The sequence below is a fragment of the Chiloscyllium plagiosum genome, unplaced genomic scaffold (assembly GCF_037043375.1).
Source record: "Chiloscyllium plagiosum isolate Xiang-an unplaced genomic scaffold, Cpla_swu_hap1 HiC_scaffold_35, whole genome shotgun sequence".
NCBI lineage: Eukaryota > Metazoa > Chordata > Chondrichthyes > Orectolobiformes > Hemiscylliidae > Chiloscyllium > Chiloscyllium plagiosum.
In genome coordinates, this window is record NW_028270173.1 from 60,855,076 (window position 1) to 60,871,155 (window position 16,080).

A 16,080-nucleotide genomic window follows, 5' to 3' on the forward strand; every position below is an offset into this window, starting at 1 on the left:
CCTCCCTACCTCATTCCTGAAGAAGGGCTTATGCCCGAAAGGTCGATTCTCCTGTTCCCTGGATGCTGCCTGACCTGCTGCGCTGTTCCAGCAACACATTTTCAGCTGCTTGATATCCACTCTACTATGCGCAAGCCTGCCACGACTGAAACCAAATAATTCTTTTCCGTTCTGTTTCCCCCATATTGCACTGCGAGGTTGGCCAGGGAATCCCGCAATTTGGCTGCTGCCCTGGAGCAGATAGTCAATGACACTACCCAGGCTTTACACAAAATCGGTGCCAAAATGGTGGCCAATCACACAACTGCCTTACAAAACCAAATGGCTCTAGACTGGCTTCTCTCTGAAAAAGGAGGCACATTTCTCCTCATTGGGAAAGAATGCTGCACTTAAATCCCTGACAATTTAGAAAAAAATTATCAACTTTGTGGATCATATCAACAAAGAGGTTGACAAACTCAAATACCATCATCCCTCCACGACCGAAAACATCCTTTGGAGTTCGGCGACGGTATGGTTAGGATCCTTGGGCACTTCCATTGTCCAAGGCATAGTGATCTTTCTCATTATTTTAATTGCTATTTACATCCTTTTGCAGTGCTTCTCTGCTTTTATTAAGAGTTTGATGCCTGCTAAAATTCGCTCTGTTCAGTCCTGTCCTCCAGCACAAAAAAAGAGTTCTCCAGCTCCTATGTTTAAAGATTGCGATTCTGTACTGTGCTTTGATAGAATCAAACGGGAGAGTTGTGGAGGGTGACAACTGAAGGTAGTTAGGATGATTAAGGTGAATGACTAAAGTCACACGTGAACAGCAAATGTGATTGGGTTAATGAGGATGACTCAAGGGGCACATGACTGTAAGTGCTGTCAAGCCTATGTGAATCATGCTAACTGTGTAAGAGAAGTAGAATCAGTAAGTACTCTGTAAAGAAAATGTCTGTTTTTCACAGTAAGGACAAATAACCGTTAAGAATACTGTATAAACAAGCTTCAGTTGCAATGCTGTATAAAAAGCCACATCTACTCACAGTTAATAAAACTTAAGCTTGAAGATATACGAAGAAGTGCTTTCAATAAAGACAATCTTTAAGACTCCTGCCTGGTCTCCATCTCTTTCCTGTTCGCCAGCCTTGGAAAGAATCCAACAGTTGGAAGGAAACAACTTAAGCAACTATTATCCATAGCCTCCTTAAAGGTAAATAGTCTCTATTCTCATCTTATCAAACCCAGGCCGAAATAACGTGATCTTTAAGGTGTTCGAAGCAGAAAATCATATCTTTTTGATCCTTGTCAACTAAACAGTAATCAAAATGTTGTCCATTGCAGATTTTTTCATTCATTGTTGTCTTCCTCTCTTCAAACATCCTTTTGTCTATTCCCTACATGAGATTGTCAAGAACTGTATACAATTGAGTTTATAAATACAAAAGTCACGCCAAAAGACCAACAAAAAATTAGCATACAAATTATTAAAATCAAGGACTAAAATCAAGATTAAGCAGAAGTATTTTTTAAATTCCCTGGCCTGCATTTATCATCCATCCCAGTTGCCCTTGAGAAGTGGTGGTATGTTACTCTTTTGAGCTTCTGTCCATGTACTATAGGTAGAACAGTATCATTGTCGGAGAGGGGATTCCAGGATTTTGACCTAGAGACACTGAAGGAATGGCAATATATTTCCAAGTCAGGAGAGTGAGTGGCTTGGAGGGGAAATTGCAGGTAGTGGTGTTCCAATGTATCTGCTGCTCTTGGCCTTCCAGATATAAGTCGCTGTGGGTTTGGAAGGTGCTGCCTAAGGAGCCTTGACAAATTTCTGCAGTGCACCTTGTGGATAGTGCACACTGCTGCTACTGAGCATTGGTGGCGAGAGATTGGATGTTTGTGGATTTAGGTTATATCTTGTCTTACAAATTATCTAGTAGATATTTACACACTGCATTGATCATGAAGTCAAATCAGATCACAATCACAATCCTTTTATAAAAATGCTTCAATTGATCACAAACATTTTTAAAAACTTGTTACTTCAATATAAGTGCTTGACAAGTAGGTAACAACCATAAGTACATCATTTTGGCTGAGAATGTATGCTAATTTGTATTCACTTTATCAGCATAATCTGTCTTAAACTGATCATATCAGGAATTTTTAATGGAAGTTACATACAGTATAAATTCTATTTTCAATATCTTTAATGTTGGTTTATTAATGATCAGCCAGGAAGCTGGTACCAACCATAGAAATGACCACAGATGTGGTTTGCTGCCTTCCAGAACATGTTGGGCTGATTCTTCTTGTTAAATCTGGAAGATCTCAAACTCTGTACCAGCATTAATGTATTTCAAAGAGAGAGCAGCTCCCAACACCATGTCTGCAATGTACATCTGCTTCCCTTGAATGTACTTCACTTCCAAGTGATATCTATGCAAACAAACAGCCAGAGCAAATTCTTTGTAGCAAACACAAGTGGCTTCAGAAAGATGCTTTGAAGAAGCTTTCTCCCTCCCAAATAGACACTGGTGAAAGGAAAGACAGTAATCAACATTCTTTCTTGATTTGTGTAGCGTTGTTCAGTTTGAGTAAACCCTCTGGATACAAACACAGCGGGTTGTCCTCACTGCCTGGGGATTACCCCAAGTCCTGTTTCACTGACATCACACTGCAGGGTCACTCCATTGTTACATCATAATCCCTCAGCACTGGTGATGTCATCACTAGTTGTTTGATGGGAGTGAAAGCTGCTTCTTGTTCTGTGTCCCAGTCCCACTGAACATCCTGCACAGTGAGACTGTGTACAGGTTCAAACACCCTGACTACAAATTGTTCAAGAACTTGGTCAGGTAGTTGTTGCGTGATTTCCAGGACATCCACAAACTGTGGGAAGGCTTCATTAGTGAACACTCACTGACAGGCTCTCTCTCCTGTGAGAATGTGTTGATAGAGAATGGATATGTTGACTGTGCGAAAACCTGAATACAAACATTGCATATAAAGCATTTCTTCCCTGTGTGAACCCTATCTTGACCTAGGTGGTCAAATAACTTTCAATAGGTTCAACACTCACCCTACAATTGAAGGATTACTCCCCTGTGTGGATCCTCTGATGGAGCAGGAGGTTCCAGGACCTCTGGAATGATTTGCTGCAAACTTGGCACATAAACAGTTTCTCTCCTGTGTGAATGCGTTGGTGTCTGCGGAGGTTTGATGACTCAGAGAATGATTTGTCACAAACTTCGCATGTGAATGGTTTCTCCCCTGTATGAATGCGTTGGTGCTTGTGGAGGGAATTTAACACTGAGAATGATTTGTCACACACCTCACATGTGAATGGTTTCTCCCCCGTGTGAGTCCGCTGATGGAGCAGGAGACTTGATGAGTCACAGAATGATTTCTCACATGCTTCACATTTAAACAGTTTCTCTCCAGTGTGGATATGGTGGTGTCTGTGAAGGTGTGATAAATCTGAGAATGACTTGTCACAAAACCCACATGTGAATGGTTTCTCCCCTGTATGGATGCGTTGGTGTCTGCGAAGTGTTGATGACACGGAGAATGATTTATCACACACCTTACATGTGAATGGTTTCTCCCCCGTGTGAATCCTCTGATGGAGAAGGAGTCTTGATGAACTTGAGAATGATTTGTCACACACCTCACATGTGAATGCTTTCTCCCCAGTGTGAATGAGTCTGTGCATGCTGAGGGTTGATGACTGTGTGAATGATTTATCACACATCTCACACCTGAATGGCTTCTCCCCAGTGTGAATGCGTTTGTGTGTGTTGAGATTCGATGATAGTGAGAATGCTTTGTCACACACCTCGCATGTAAAGGGTTTCTCCCCTGTGTGAATACGTTGATGTATGCGGAGGGTTGATGACTGTGAGAATGATTTGTTGCATATCTTGCATGTAAATGGTTTCTCACCTGTGTGAATCCTCTGATGGAGCAAGAGACTTGATGAATCAGAGAATGACTTGTCACATACTTCACACTTGAACAGTTTCTCCCCAGTGTGGATGCGTCGGTGTGTCTGGAGATGTGATGAATAAGAGAATGATTTGTCACATACTTCACACATGAATGGTCTTTCTCCTGTGTGCGTGCGTTGGTGTTTACGGAGATCCGACGATGATGAGAATGATTTGTCACACACCTTACATGAGAATGGTTTCTCCCCTGTGTGAATGCGTAGGTGTATCCGGAGGGTCGATGACTCTGAGAATGACTTGTTGCATACCTCACACGTGAAAGGTTTTTCCCCAGTGTGGATACGTCGATGATTCACCAGGCCCGACACCTGAGCAAATGCTTTGTCACACATTTCACACTTAAATGGTCTCTCCCCAGTGTGGATACGTCGGTGATTCACAAGGGTTGATGACTTTGCAAAAGCTCGATCGCATACCTCACACTTGAATGGTTTATCTTCCATGAAGCTGTTGTTTTGTCATTAGTTGTATAACAGATGCACTTGGGGAGTCCTCCTCACACACCTCATATTCAAACAGCCTTTATAAATTGAGTCAGTGGTTGATGAGGCTGGATAAATGATGGAAACTCATCTTGAGTCCACTCACACTTCCTCCCAGCCTCACCCTGACTGATCACCCACAGTCGAACCTTCAGAAAGGCTGGTTCTGATGGAAGGCTCCACACCACTGACCAGTTTCACATCTGATGATATCTCAAAGCTCCCCTGACCTGACCAATTTCCAGACAATGGTTTTAACCTTCTCTGTGTTGAACAATGCTGAGAAGGGACTGGATGTCTTACCACAGTTGTGCAGTTGTTCCTTGCGTGATGGTCAGGATCTATCTGCAGTGACTATCCTCTCTGTATTCTCTGGTGTAGTGTGGTGCAATCCTTCTGTAAAACAGGAAAGGGAAACATGATTTCCTCCAATTCCATCTCTTCATTTGTTGAAGGGGCTGACTCCTCCGTTAAAGACTGTTCCACAGTGAGTGCCAGTCTGCTATTACCTTTCTTTCTCTCACTGACTGTCACACACCCTCTGTTTCCAGCAGGGACCAGGATCAGACAACCAAGTTACTTTCTTTCCATCCACATCCCATCTTCCCAGGTACTGTGATAGTAATGAAAAAGACAAAGTGTAAAATGGGCCTTCAATTCATTACAAGTTTGCATTGTGCTGGTGACAACCAGTTTTATCCATGGTTAAGCACTATTCACTCATGGAAAATATTGTGTATAGTATAAATGTTGATTGAATCACAATTTGGAAATGTTCCCCTTTGTTTCCAACATTATGTGAAGAAAACTCATTGGGCAGGAAGTGCTCAAAGCTGTGGAAAATGTTGCTTCAGTATAGCTGATTGAAGGGACTTGTCCTTGAAAACCTGATCCACTGGACTCACTCAGATTCCTATCAGCTACAGCATTAGACAAGCCTAGTATTTTGGGAATAGCTGAGGCCTTCAAGTAAGATCTTTAAGCTTTTGTAGCCAAAGGGATCAAAGGATATGGGGTGGGTGGAGGGGGCTCAGGGTAGTGAGCTTGATGATGAGCATGATCATCATGAATGGCTGAGCAGGCTCCAGGAATCTAATGGACTACTACAGCTTCTATTTTCTGTTTCTGTGCTTCAAAGAAGTCATTAACATTTCAACAAATATGTTTCAGGTATGGCAGGTAAATTGTTATGGCTTAATAATCCAGAGACTGGGAGCTCAAATCTTAATTCACACTAAGTCCTGTTCACACATCACTCTTGTGCCTACCAGTAACTGTTCCCATTCAGACAACTTTTAAAATTTTCATCCTTATTTTCAAATCATTCCATGGATTCATTCCTCACTATCTCTGTGATCTCTTTCAGCCCTACAACCCTTCAAGATCCTCTGCACTCCTTCAATTCTAGCCTCTTGAACATCTCCAATTTTAGTCGCTCCACTATTGATGGTTGTGTCTTCAGCTGCAAGGCTGCACCCTCTGGAATTATCTCCCTAAACCTCTCCGCCTCTTCCCCTCACTTTCTTCCTTTAAGATCCTCCTTAAAACATATCGCATTGACCAGGCTTTAGGTGATATGTCCAAATATCTCCTCATGTGCCTCACCGTTGAGTGCTTCATTGATAACTTAATCCAATATGATTATAAAAAATCAATTCAGATCCAGGGAGTTCATCCTCAGATTATCTTGAAGTCTAAATTTAGTGATCTGAGGAAACTTGACTGCTGTCTCAGAAATGATGTCAATTTGTGTTGAACTTTGATTGTTTGATCAAAGCTGCTTGTTGTGACATCCATCCAGAGCTCATGATTTTCCCAGGATCAGATTCACTGAGGTGGGAACCAGTTCAGGGAAAGAGCAAATCTCCACAGCCAGGAACTTGCAAAACCTGCTTTGAGTTTTCAGTGGAGTAATGTTGAGCTGAATGGAGCTCAGTTTTCAGACTTCATATCAACACGGAAGAACAAGCAGTCTCTTCAAAGCTCAATGTCAACTCAAAAAGTGTTGATTCTGAGTATTTAACTTCACATCACACAAATGAATGATGGCAGAAGCAGCAGATGATATAAACACCACAGTCTATTGGTCTACTGAGAAATCCATGTTCAGGAATACAGCAAACAGAATAGAGCTTGCATCCCTCCAGACCAGATTTGTCAGAATGACCAACAAGTCCAGGAGATCTGCTCCCTCACTGCTGCCTATCTCTCTGCCCATGGACCCCTCTCCATCTGGACTGAGATCAGGAACTATCCGCAACCCTACCCTATCCTATCCCATTCATGCTGGATAGGGGACTGCATTTTGAAGGGACAACCTTCATTGCTTCTTGTTAAGTTATGAGGAGAGATGACACAAATTAGGCTTGTTTTCTCTACAAGTTAGAAGGTTGATGGGTGATCTGATTGAAGTCTTCAATAAAGCGGCAATGAGAGCTGATCTGCAGGGGCTAAGACACGTGTTGCCAGGTATGGAAGGTTTGAGTTATAAAGAAAGGCTGGACAGATTGGGAATTTGTTCACTGAGGGTAGATGGTTGAGAGGCAACCTCATAGTAGTCTATCAAATAATGAGAGGTATAGATAGAGTTAATGGTAGTCTTTTCCCTAGGATGGGGGATTTCAAGACTAGGGGCCATGTTTTTAAAGTGAGAGTAGAGAGATTTTAAAAAGACACATAGAATCCCTACAGTGTAGAAGCAAGCCATTGGCCCATCGCGTCCATACTGATCGCCCAAACAGCATCCCACCGAAACCCTCACCTTTTACCCTATCCCTGTAACCCTGCATTTCCTATGGCAAACCCACTTAGCTTGCACACTCCTGGACACTACAGCTAATTTAACGTGTCCAATCCACCTAACCCCCAGATCTTTGGACAGTGGGATGAAACCAGAGCAGCCGGAGGAAACCTATGCAGACACGGGGAGAACATGCAAACTACACAGTCGCCCAAGGGAGAAATCGAACCCGGGTCCCTGACGCTATGAGGCAACAGCACTAGTCACTGAGCCACCGTACTGCCCTAACATGAGGAGCAAGAAATGTCCTTCAGGGGCAGACATAAGGGGCAAATGTTTTTACACAGAGGGTAGTTCATGCGTGGAATGAAATTCGTGAGGAAGTGGTGAATATGGGCACAATTACAACATTTAGAAGATATTTGGATAAGTACATGAATAGGAAAGGTTTGGAGGGGTCTGGGCCAGAAGCAAGCAGGTGGGACTAGTTTAGTTTGGGATTAAGGTTGGCACAGGAGAAAGTGAGGTCTGCAGATGCTGGAGATCAGAGCTGAAAATGTGTTGCTGGAAAAGCGCAGCAGGTCAGGCAGCATCCAGGGAACAGGAGAAGGGCTTATGCCCGAAACGTCGATTCTCCTGTTCCATGGATGCTGCGCTTTTCCAGCAACACATTTTCAGCATTAAGGTTGGCACAGACTGGTTGGACCGAAAGGTCTGTTTCCGAGCTATATGTGTAGAAGTTCTCTGCTGTTTGTAATTTTTATTAATGACTTAGATGAGGGAGTCGAAGGGTGGGTCAGTAAATTTGCAGATGATACGAAGATAGGTGGAGTTGTGGACAGTGAGGAGGGCTGTTGTCGGCTGCAGAGGGACTTAGATATGATGCAGAGCTGGGCTGAGGAGTGGCAGATGGAGTTCAACCCTGCCAAGTGTGAGGTTGTCCATTTTGGAAGAACAAATAAGAATGCGGAATACAGGGTTAATGGTAGGGTTCTTAGTCAGGTGGAGGAACAGAGGGATCTTGGGGTCTATGTACATAGATCTTTGAAGGTTGCCACTCAGGTGGATAGAGTTTGTAAGAAGGCCTATGGAGTATTATCGTTCATTAGCAGAGGGATTGAATTCAAGAGTCGTGAAGTGATGTTGCAGCTGTACAGGACTTTGGTTAGGCCACAGTTGGAGTACTGTGTGCAGTTCTGGTCGCCTCACTTTAGGAAAGATGTGGAAGCTTTGGAGAGGGTGCAGAGAAGATTTACCAGGATGTTGCCTGGAATGGAGAATAGGTCGTACGAGGATAGGTTGAGAGTGCTAGGCCTTTTCTCGTTGGAACGGCGAAGGATGAGGGGTGACTTGATAGAGGTTTATAAGATGATCAGAGGAATAGATAGAGTAGACAGTCAGAAACTTTTTCCCCGGGTACAACAGAGTGTTACAAGGGGACATAAATTTAAGGTGAAGGGTGGAAGGTATAGGGGAGATGTCAGGGGTGGGTTCTTTACCCAGAGAGTGGTGGGGGCATGGAATGCGCTGCCCGTGGGAGTGGTAGAGTCGGAATCATTGGCGACCTTTAAGCGGCATTTGGATAGGTATATGGATGGGTACTTAATGTAGGTTAGAAGTTCGGCACAACATCGTGGGCCGAAGGGCCTGTTCTGTGCTGTATTGTTCTATGTTCTATGTTCTATGTTCTAAGTTTCCGACTTCTACACATCAAGGGTGGTACAGATTTGGAACTCTCTTCCACAAATGGCAGTAGATGGTGAGATTAGTTTTTAATTTTGATTGAGATTGATTTTGTTTTAACCAAAAGGGATATGAGCCAAAGGCAAGTTTATGGTGTTCACTGAATGGCAGAACAGGCCTGACTGACAGAATGGCCTACTCCTTTTCCAATGATGACACAGAGTTCAAATCCATCTGCAGCAATTCCTATATTGTTCTGTTGCCAGACTGAGGTTCTAACTCTATCTCCCTTCACAGAGAGTCTGCCACCTCACTGGGAGACTGCTTCACAATGAAGGTAAGTCAGATGATGAACCATGAGGGGAATCATGCTGCTCTGACTGAATTCCTGGGCACTTTCTAATATCATATACAACAACAACAGACAACACTTCTGTTGCACAATGAACAATGTTCAGTGTCCATTGGAGCTTTGTTTCTCCCCGGAGGCTGAGGGGTGACCTTATCGAGGTTTATAAAATCATGAAGAACATGGTTAAAAATCACACAACACCAGGTTTAGTCCAGCAGGTTTAATTGGAAGCACACTAGCTTTCGGAGCGACGCTCCTTCATCAGGTGATAGTGGAGGGCTCAATTGTAACACAGAATTTATCATTAAGTGTATAATTCCTGCCCTAATTTGGCCTGCCAAAATGTTACACCTCACATTTGTCTAGATTAAACTACATCAGCAACTCGTCGGCTCATCTGTTCAAAGTCCCATCTGGTGAAAGGCTCCCCATAAATGCAAGTCTCTTTTGCTTTTCTCAGCAAGTTAAAGAAATCGGTTTCTGGAAGGTTTTGTCGAGATTTCAAAAGACAAGCAACATCACAGAGAGCACTGACCATTCACAGGAGAATAACTAGTTCCGAACATACACACTAAACAATAGGAAATCAGTAAGAATGCTCGGGCACTCTGCACCTCCAAGGTCATCACATCTCACCTTCTCATATTCAGGAATGATCCATCAACAAAACTCAGCCCGGAAATCAGAGGGAAATGCTTCCAATAAACACACTCAATATCTAACACACAGCTCCAGTCACACAGTTCAGCACAAAGCACCGAGTAAACAGCTCTCTCAGCTGGATCTTCTCACACAGCATAAGGGACATTTCCACCCCTGACTGCCCACAGGATAGTCAGACTGCCTGAAGATTGGTGTGGATATTATGGGATACAATTTGTATAAAAGCTGCTCCTTCACTCACCATCTCCTCACTTGGTTTTCAGTCCCTATAGGAAGTGAACCAGCTCTGGAAGAGGAAGAGGAGACAATGTGCAGAGTGGGTGGGCTCTCTGATTGACGTCTCTCACAGTCAATACAAATATTTCTGGAGCAACATGAGTTTCCTGAAACTTGGGAAACTGACCGGGGAAATGGAGGTGACTTTGAGCAGCAGATCAGGTGGGGATTTAAACTTGTCACTGTCCCATCTGAATAAAACCTCACTTATTGCAGCTGCTGTCTCAGTTCCCCTGGGAAATGTTTGACAGAGATTTCTAGTGTGGGAATAGCATTCCTCATCACACAACACCAGGTTATAGCCCAACAGATTTATTTGGAAGTACTAGCTTTCAGAGCTTACCTGATGAAGGAGCTACGCTCCGAAAACTAGTTTTTCCAAATAAACCTGTTGGATTATAACCTGGTTTTGTGTGATTTTTTTAACTTTGTCCACCCCTGTTCAACACCGGCTCTTGCACATCATGGTAAATGTTTGACAGAGACTTCTTGCGTGGGATTAGTATTTTTCATCATCGGAGGCTTTGAAACTGAAAATATCAGTGTTCTATGTGCATTCTTCGACATGTTTGACAGCAAATCGGAAGAAGATCCACAGTTCCAATAACTTGTTGTAACTACATCACCTCCTTTCACAGACTTTGGTCCAAAGCAATATCCATTTACCATATTGGTCCTCAACCGAAAAGTAAATAAAAATAAAAAATATATGGAGTTTACAAATTGATGTAACTTCCATTTAACATTCATGATACAGTCCATTCAACAGAATGGCTTTTATTGGTAGAGGAATTGAGTTCCGGAGTCCTGAGGTCATATTGCAGTTGTATTAGACTCTGGTGCGGACACATCTGGAGTATTGTGTGCAGTTTTGGTCGTCATACTATAGGAAGGATGTGGAGGCACTGGAACGGGTGCAGAGGAGGTTTACCAGGATGTTGCCTGGTATGGTAGGAAGATCGTATGAGGAAAGGCTGAGGCACTTGGGGTTGTTTTCATTGGAGAAAAGAAGGTTTAGGGGTGACTTGATAGAGGTGTACAAGATGATTAGGGGGTTTAGATAGGGTTGACAGTGAGAATCTTTTTCCACGTATGGAGTCAGCTATTACAAGGGGGCATAGCTTTAAATTAAGGGGGGTAGGTATAGGACAGATGTTAGGGGTAGGTTCTTTACTCAGCGAGTCGTGAGTTCATGGAATGCCCTGCCAGTAGCAGTGGTGGACTCTCCCTCATTATGGGCATTTAAGCGGGCATTGGATAGGCATATGGAGGATAGTGGGCTAGTGTAGGTAAGGTGGGCTTGGATCGGCGCAACATCGAGGGCCGAAGGGCCTGTACTGCGCTGTATTCCTCTATGTTCTATGTTCTAGAATCCCTACAGTGTGGTAATAGGCCATTTGGCCCAACAAGCCCAGACTAACCCTCCGAAGAGAATTCCATCCAGACCTTTCCCCTTATCCTTTCCCTGTAATGCTGCATTTCCCATGGCTAACACACTTAACATACAAATCCCTTAATATGATGGGCAATTTAGCATAGCCAATCCACCTAACATGCACATAGGACACAGAACATAGAAAAGTACAGCACAGAACAGGCTTTTTGGCCCACGATATTGTGCCGAGATTTAATCCTAATGTAAAATATAGTAACTTAACCTACGCACCCCTCAACTTACTGCTATCCATGTGCATGTCCAGCAGTCGCTTAAATGTCCCCAATGATTTTGCTTCAACCACCACCGCAGGCAACGCATTCCATGCATTCACAACTCTCAGCGTAAAGAACCTACCTCTGATGTCTCCTTTATACCTTCCTCCTAATATCTTCAAACTATGACTTCTCGTACCAGTCAATCCTGCCCTGGGGAAAAGTTTCTGGCTATTGATTCTATCTATTCCTCTCGTTATTTTGTACACCTCGATCGGGTCTCCTCTCTTCCTCCTTCTCTTCAGAGAGAAAAGTCCGAGTTTATTCAACCTTTTTTCATACGGCAAGCCCTCCAGTCCAGTTAGCATCCGGGTAAACCTTCTTTGCACCCTCTCCAAAGCCTCTGTATCTTTCCTATAGTAGGGCGACCAGAACTGGACACAATATTCCAAGTGTGGTCTCACCAGGGACTTGTAGAGCTGCAGCAAAACCTCACGGCTCTTAAACTCTATCCCCCTGTTAATGAAAGCCAAAGCACCATATGCTTCTGAACAACCCTATCCACTTCGGTGGCAACTTTGAGGGATCTATGAACTTGCACATCCAGATCTCTCTGTTCCTCCACACTGCCAAGAATCCTGTCTTTAATCCTACATTCAGCAGTCGAGTTCGACCTTCCAAACTGCATCACTTTGCATTTATCCAGATTGAACTCCATCTGCCATTTCTCAGCCCAGCTCTGCATCCTGTCTGTCGCGCTGCAGCCTGCAGTAGCCCTCTCTCCTATCGATAACACCTCCAACCTTTGTGTCATTTGCAAATTTACTAACCCACCCCTCAACCTCCTCATCCAAGTCATTTATAAAAACTACAAAGAGCAGAGGCCCAATAATAGAGCCCTGTGGGACCCCACTCAATACTGACCTCCAGGCAGAATACTTTCCATCTACAACCACACTCTGCCTTCTGTCAGCCAGCCAATTCTGAATCCAGACAGCCAAATCTCCCTGTACCCCATACTTCCTGACTTTATGAATGAGCCTACCATTGGGAACCCTATCAAATGCCTTGCTGAAGTCCATATACATCATATCTACTGCTCAACCTGTCTTGACACCTCCTCAAAGAACTCAATAAGGATTTGTGAGGCATGACCTGCCCCTCACAAAGCCATGCTGACTGCCTTTAATTACACTATGCTTTGCCAAATAGTCATAAATCCTATCCCTCAGAATTCTTTCCAAAACTTTGCTGACCACAGACGTAAGACTGACGTCTGTCAGTCAGTCAGGGATTTCCCTACTACCCTTCTTGAAAAGAGGAACAACATTCGCCTCCTTCCAATCCTCAGGTATGACTCCCGTGGAGAGTGAGGAGACAAATATCCTCGCCAGCGGCTTAGCAACCTCCTTTCTCGCTTCCCAGAGCAGCCTAGGATAAATCTGGTCTGGCCCTGGGGACTTATCAAGCTTAATGTTTTCCAAAATTTCTAGCACATCAACTTCATCAATCTTGATCTGGTCAAGACTGTATCCCAGCTCCTCCAAGTTTTCATTTGCAACAAGTTCTCTTTCCTTGGTGGAAACCGAAGCAAAAAACTCATTTAGGGCTTCCCCTATCTGTTCAGACTCCATGCACAAGTTCCCTACGCTATCCCTGATAGGCCCTACCTTCTCCCTGATCATTCTCTTATTCCTCATGTACAAGTAAAATGCCTTTGGGTTCTCCCTAATCTTTTTGCCAAACCTTTTTCGTGCCCCCTCCTGGGTCTCCTCAGTCCAATTCTGAGCTCCTTTCTAGCAAGTCTGTAATCCTCTAAAGCTGTGCTAGATCCCTGCTTCCTCCACCTTACGTAAGCTGCCTTCTTCCTTTTGACGAGAAGTTCCTCTGTTCTCGTCATTCAAGATTCCTTAATCTTACCCCTTCTTACCTGTCTCAGAAGAACAAACAAGTTGTTGCATCACTAGCAACAACTGCTCCTTAAATAGTCTCGACATGTCTGTTGCACCCTTTCTGTGGAACAATTGCTCCCAGTCTGTACTTCCCAACTCCTGTCTGATAGCATCATAATTTCCTTTTCCCCAATGAAATATCTTCCCTCGGTAACTGTTCCTTTTCCTCTCTAAGGCTATGCTAAATGTTAGGCAATTGTGATCACTGTCACCAAAGTGTTCTCCCACTGCGAGATCTCACACCTGTCTTGGCTCATTTCAGAGCACCAAATCCAAAATGGCCCTCCCCTCGTCGGTCTGTCTACATACTGAGTAAAGAAACCCTCCTGAACACACCTGACAAAAACGGCTCCATCCAAACCATCTACACTTAGGAGGTTCCAGTCGATATTGGGAAAATTGAAATCACGCATAACTACAACCCTGCTACCTTTGTATTTTTCCAGAATCTGCACGCCTATGCATTCTTCAATCTCTCTACAGCTATTAGTTGGTCTGTAGAAAACCCCCAATGCGGTGGCTGTTACCTTGCTGTTCCTGATTTCCACCCATCCTGTCTAAGTAGACAAACCTTCCTCAACAACCTTTGTTTCTGTAGCTGTGATGCACTCTCTAAATAGCAATGCTACACCCCCTCCTCATTTTCCACACTCCCTGTTCTTTCTAAACGTTCTAAACCCTGGAACATCAAGCAACCATTCCTGTCCCTATGAAACCCATATCTCCGTTATGGCCACAACATTGTAACCACAAGTACTGATCCATGCTCTAAGTTCATCACTCTTATTTCGGAAACTCCTTGCATTAAAGCAGACACACTTTAACCGATCCCTTAGTTTCATTGTGTGAGAAACCTTCCTGATAGATTCAATATATCCTGTCACTATCCCATCTGCAACTGACCCCCCCCCCTCAGACATGTGGCTCTGATTCCCACCTCCATCTTTGGACAATTTCTGCTGGATCACACAGGTAAAAGCAATAGAAACATGAATAAACCCTCAGCCATAATCTGGTTGTGGCCGAGTTGTCAAGGAATTGAACTAAAGCAAACATTTAAAGAAATTATGTATGATCACTTGAAGCAGTTTTGTTTCAGGAAAGTACATTGTGATGTGATTGATGTCATGTTCAATGCAGTGTATAAACATTGTCTTCACTCACTTTATATGTTTATGTTTCAATAAGTGACAATGGAGGATGTTATACAGGGACACAGAACCTGAGGAATTACATTAGATCCTGGCAGCAATAATGTGGAATGGATCTGTCTATAATCCACATTCCCAATGAAAGCAGGCTTTGATTCAACCTCATACCCACCCCTGAGAGGTGGACTTAGTTTAAAAGTACAGCGCCACAACATTACAATTGGAGCCAGATTGTTCAGGGATGAGGTCAGGAAGCGAAGACCCTTAGTACTTCTCACTCTCCAGCCTATGTTCAGGAAGGAGGTTAGTGCAGGAATAAAACAGAAAATGATGGCGAAATTCAGCGGGTCTGGCAGTATCTATGGAGAAAAGAGAGAGTTAATGTTGAGTCCAATATGAGTCTTCTTCAGAACGAGTCTGAACAATTCACATTAGACTCAGAATGTTAACTGAGTTTCTCCAGCACTTTCTGTTTTATGTCAGATTTCAACACCCTTACTACAGTATTTATTAAGCAGTACAGGACCCCTGAGCGTATTTCATTCTTCCACCAGGACTGAGCTCTGAATCCTGCTGGTTGTTCTGTTCAGCACAACCGGTCCATGACACAGCTACCTTAGCTGTATGGGGAGATGCAGGTTAATGGTACAACAATAGTGATACAAACTTTACAGATGAACGTCAGTAACTCACACAGGTTGCTCTCATGGCACCTTCCAAACCTACAGCCTCTCCCACCCTGAAAGACAAGAGTAGCAGATGCATGAGTACACTACCAACAGTACACTACCTTCCAATCACACAACATCCTGACTTAGAACTATATCACTATTCCTTCACTGACATTCCATTCCAATGCATCATTGCCCAAAAGACTGGGTAGTTGGTGACACAGTGGCATGGTCACTGGTTTAGTAATCAAATGAACCCAGGTTCAAATTTCACCAGAGATAGTGGTGAAATTTATATCCACAAAGATCTGGGATTAAATGCCAGACTAATGGTGCCCATGTAACTATGTTAATTGTTGTAAAAATCCATCTGGTTCAGGAATATTCTTAAGGCAAGGAAATCTGTCATCCTTACATAGTGTGTTCCACATGTAACTCCAGACTCTCAGTAATGCAGTCAACTTATAA

General features: G+C 43.5%; 1 protein-coding gene across 1 annotated transcript; it reads right to left on the bottom strand.

Moving 5' to 3' along the window:
• Positions 1–2,851: 2,851 nt before the first annotated feature.
• Positions 2,852–10,241, bottom strand: LOC122541654 (uncharacterized). Its single transcript, XM_087978725.1, has 3 exons — positions 9,886–10,241; positions 4,984–5,087; positions 2,852–4,870 (listed from the first exon to the last, which is right to left on the bottom strand). The coding sequence occupies exon 3, from the start codon at positions 4,433–4,435 to the stop codon at positions 3,080–3,082; it is 1,356 nt and encodes a 451-aa protein (XP_087834851.1). The 5' UTR covers positions 4,436–4,870; positions 4,984–5,087; positions 9,886–10,241; the 3' UTR covers positions 2,852–3,079.
• Positions 10,242–16,080: the final 5,839 nt, after the last annotated feature.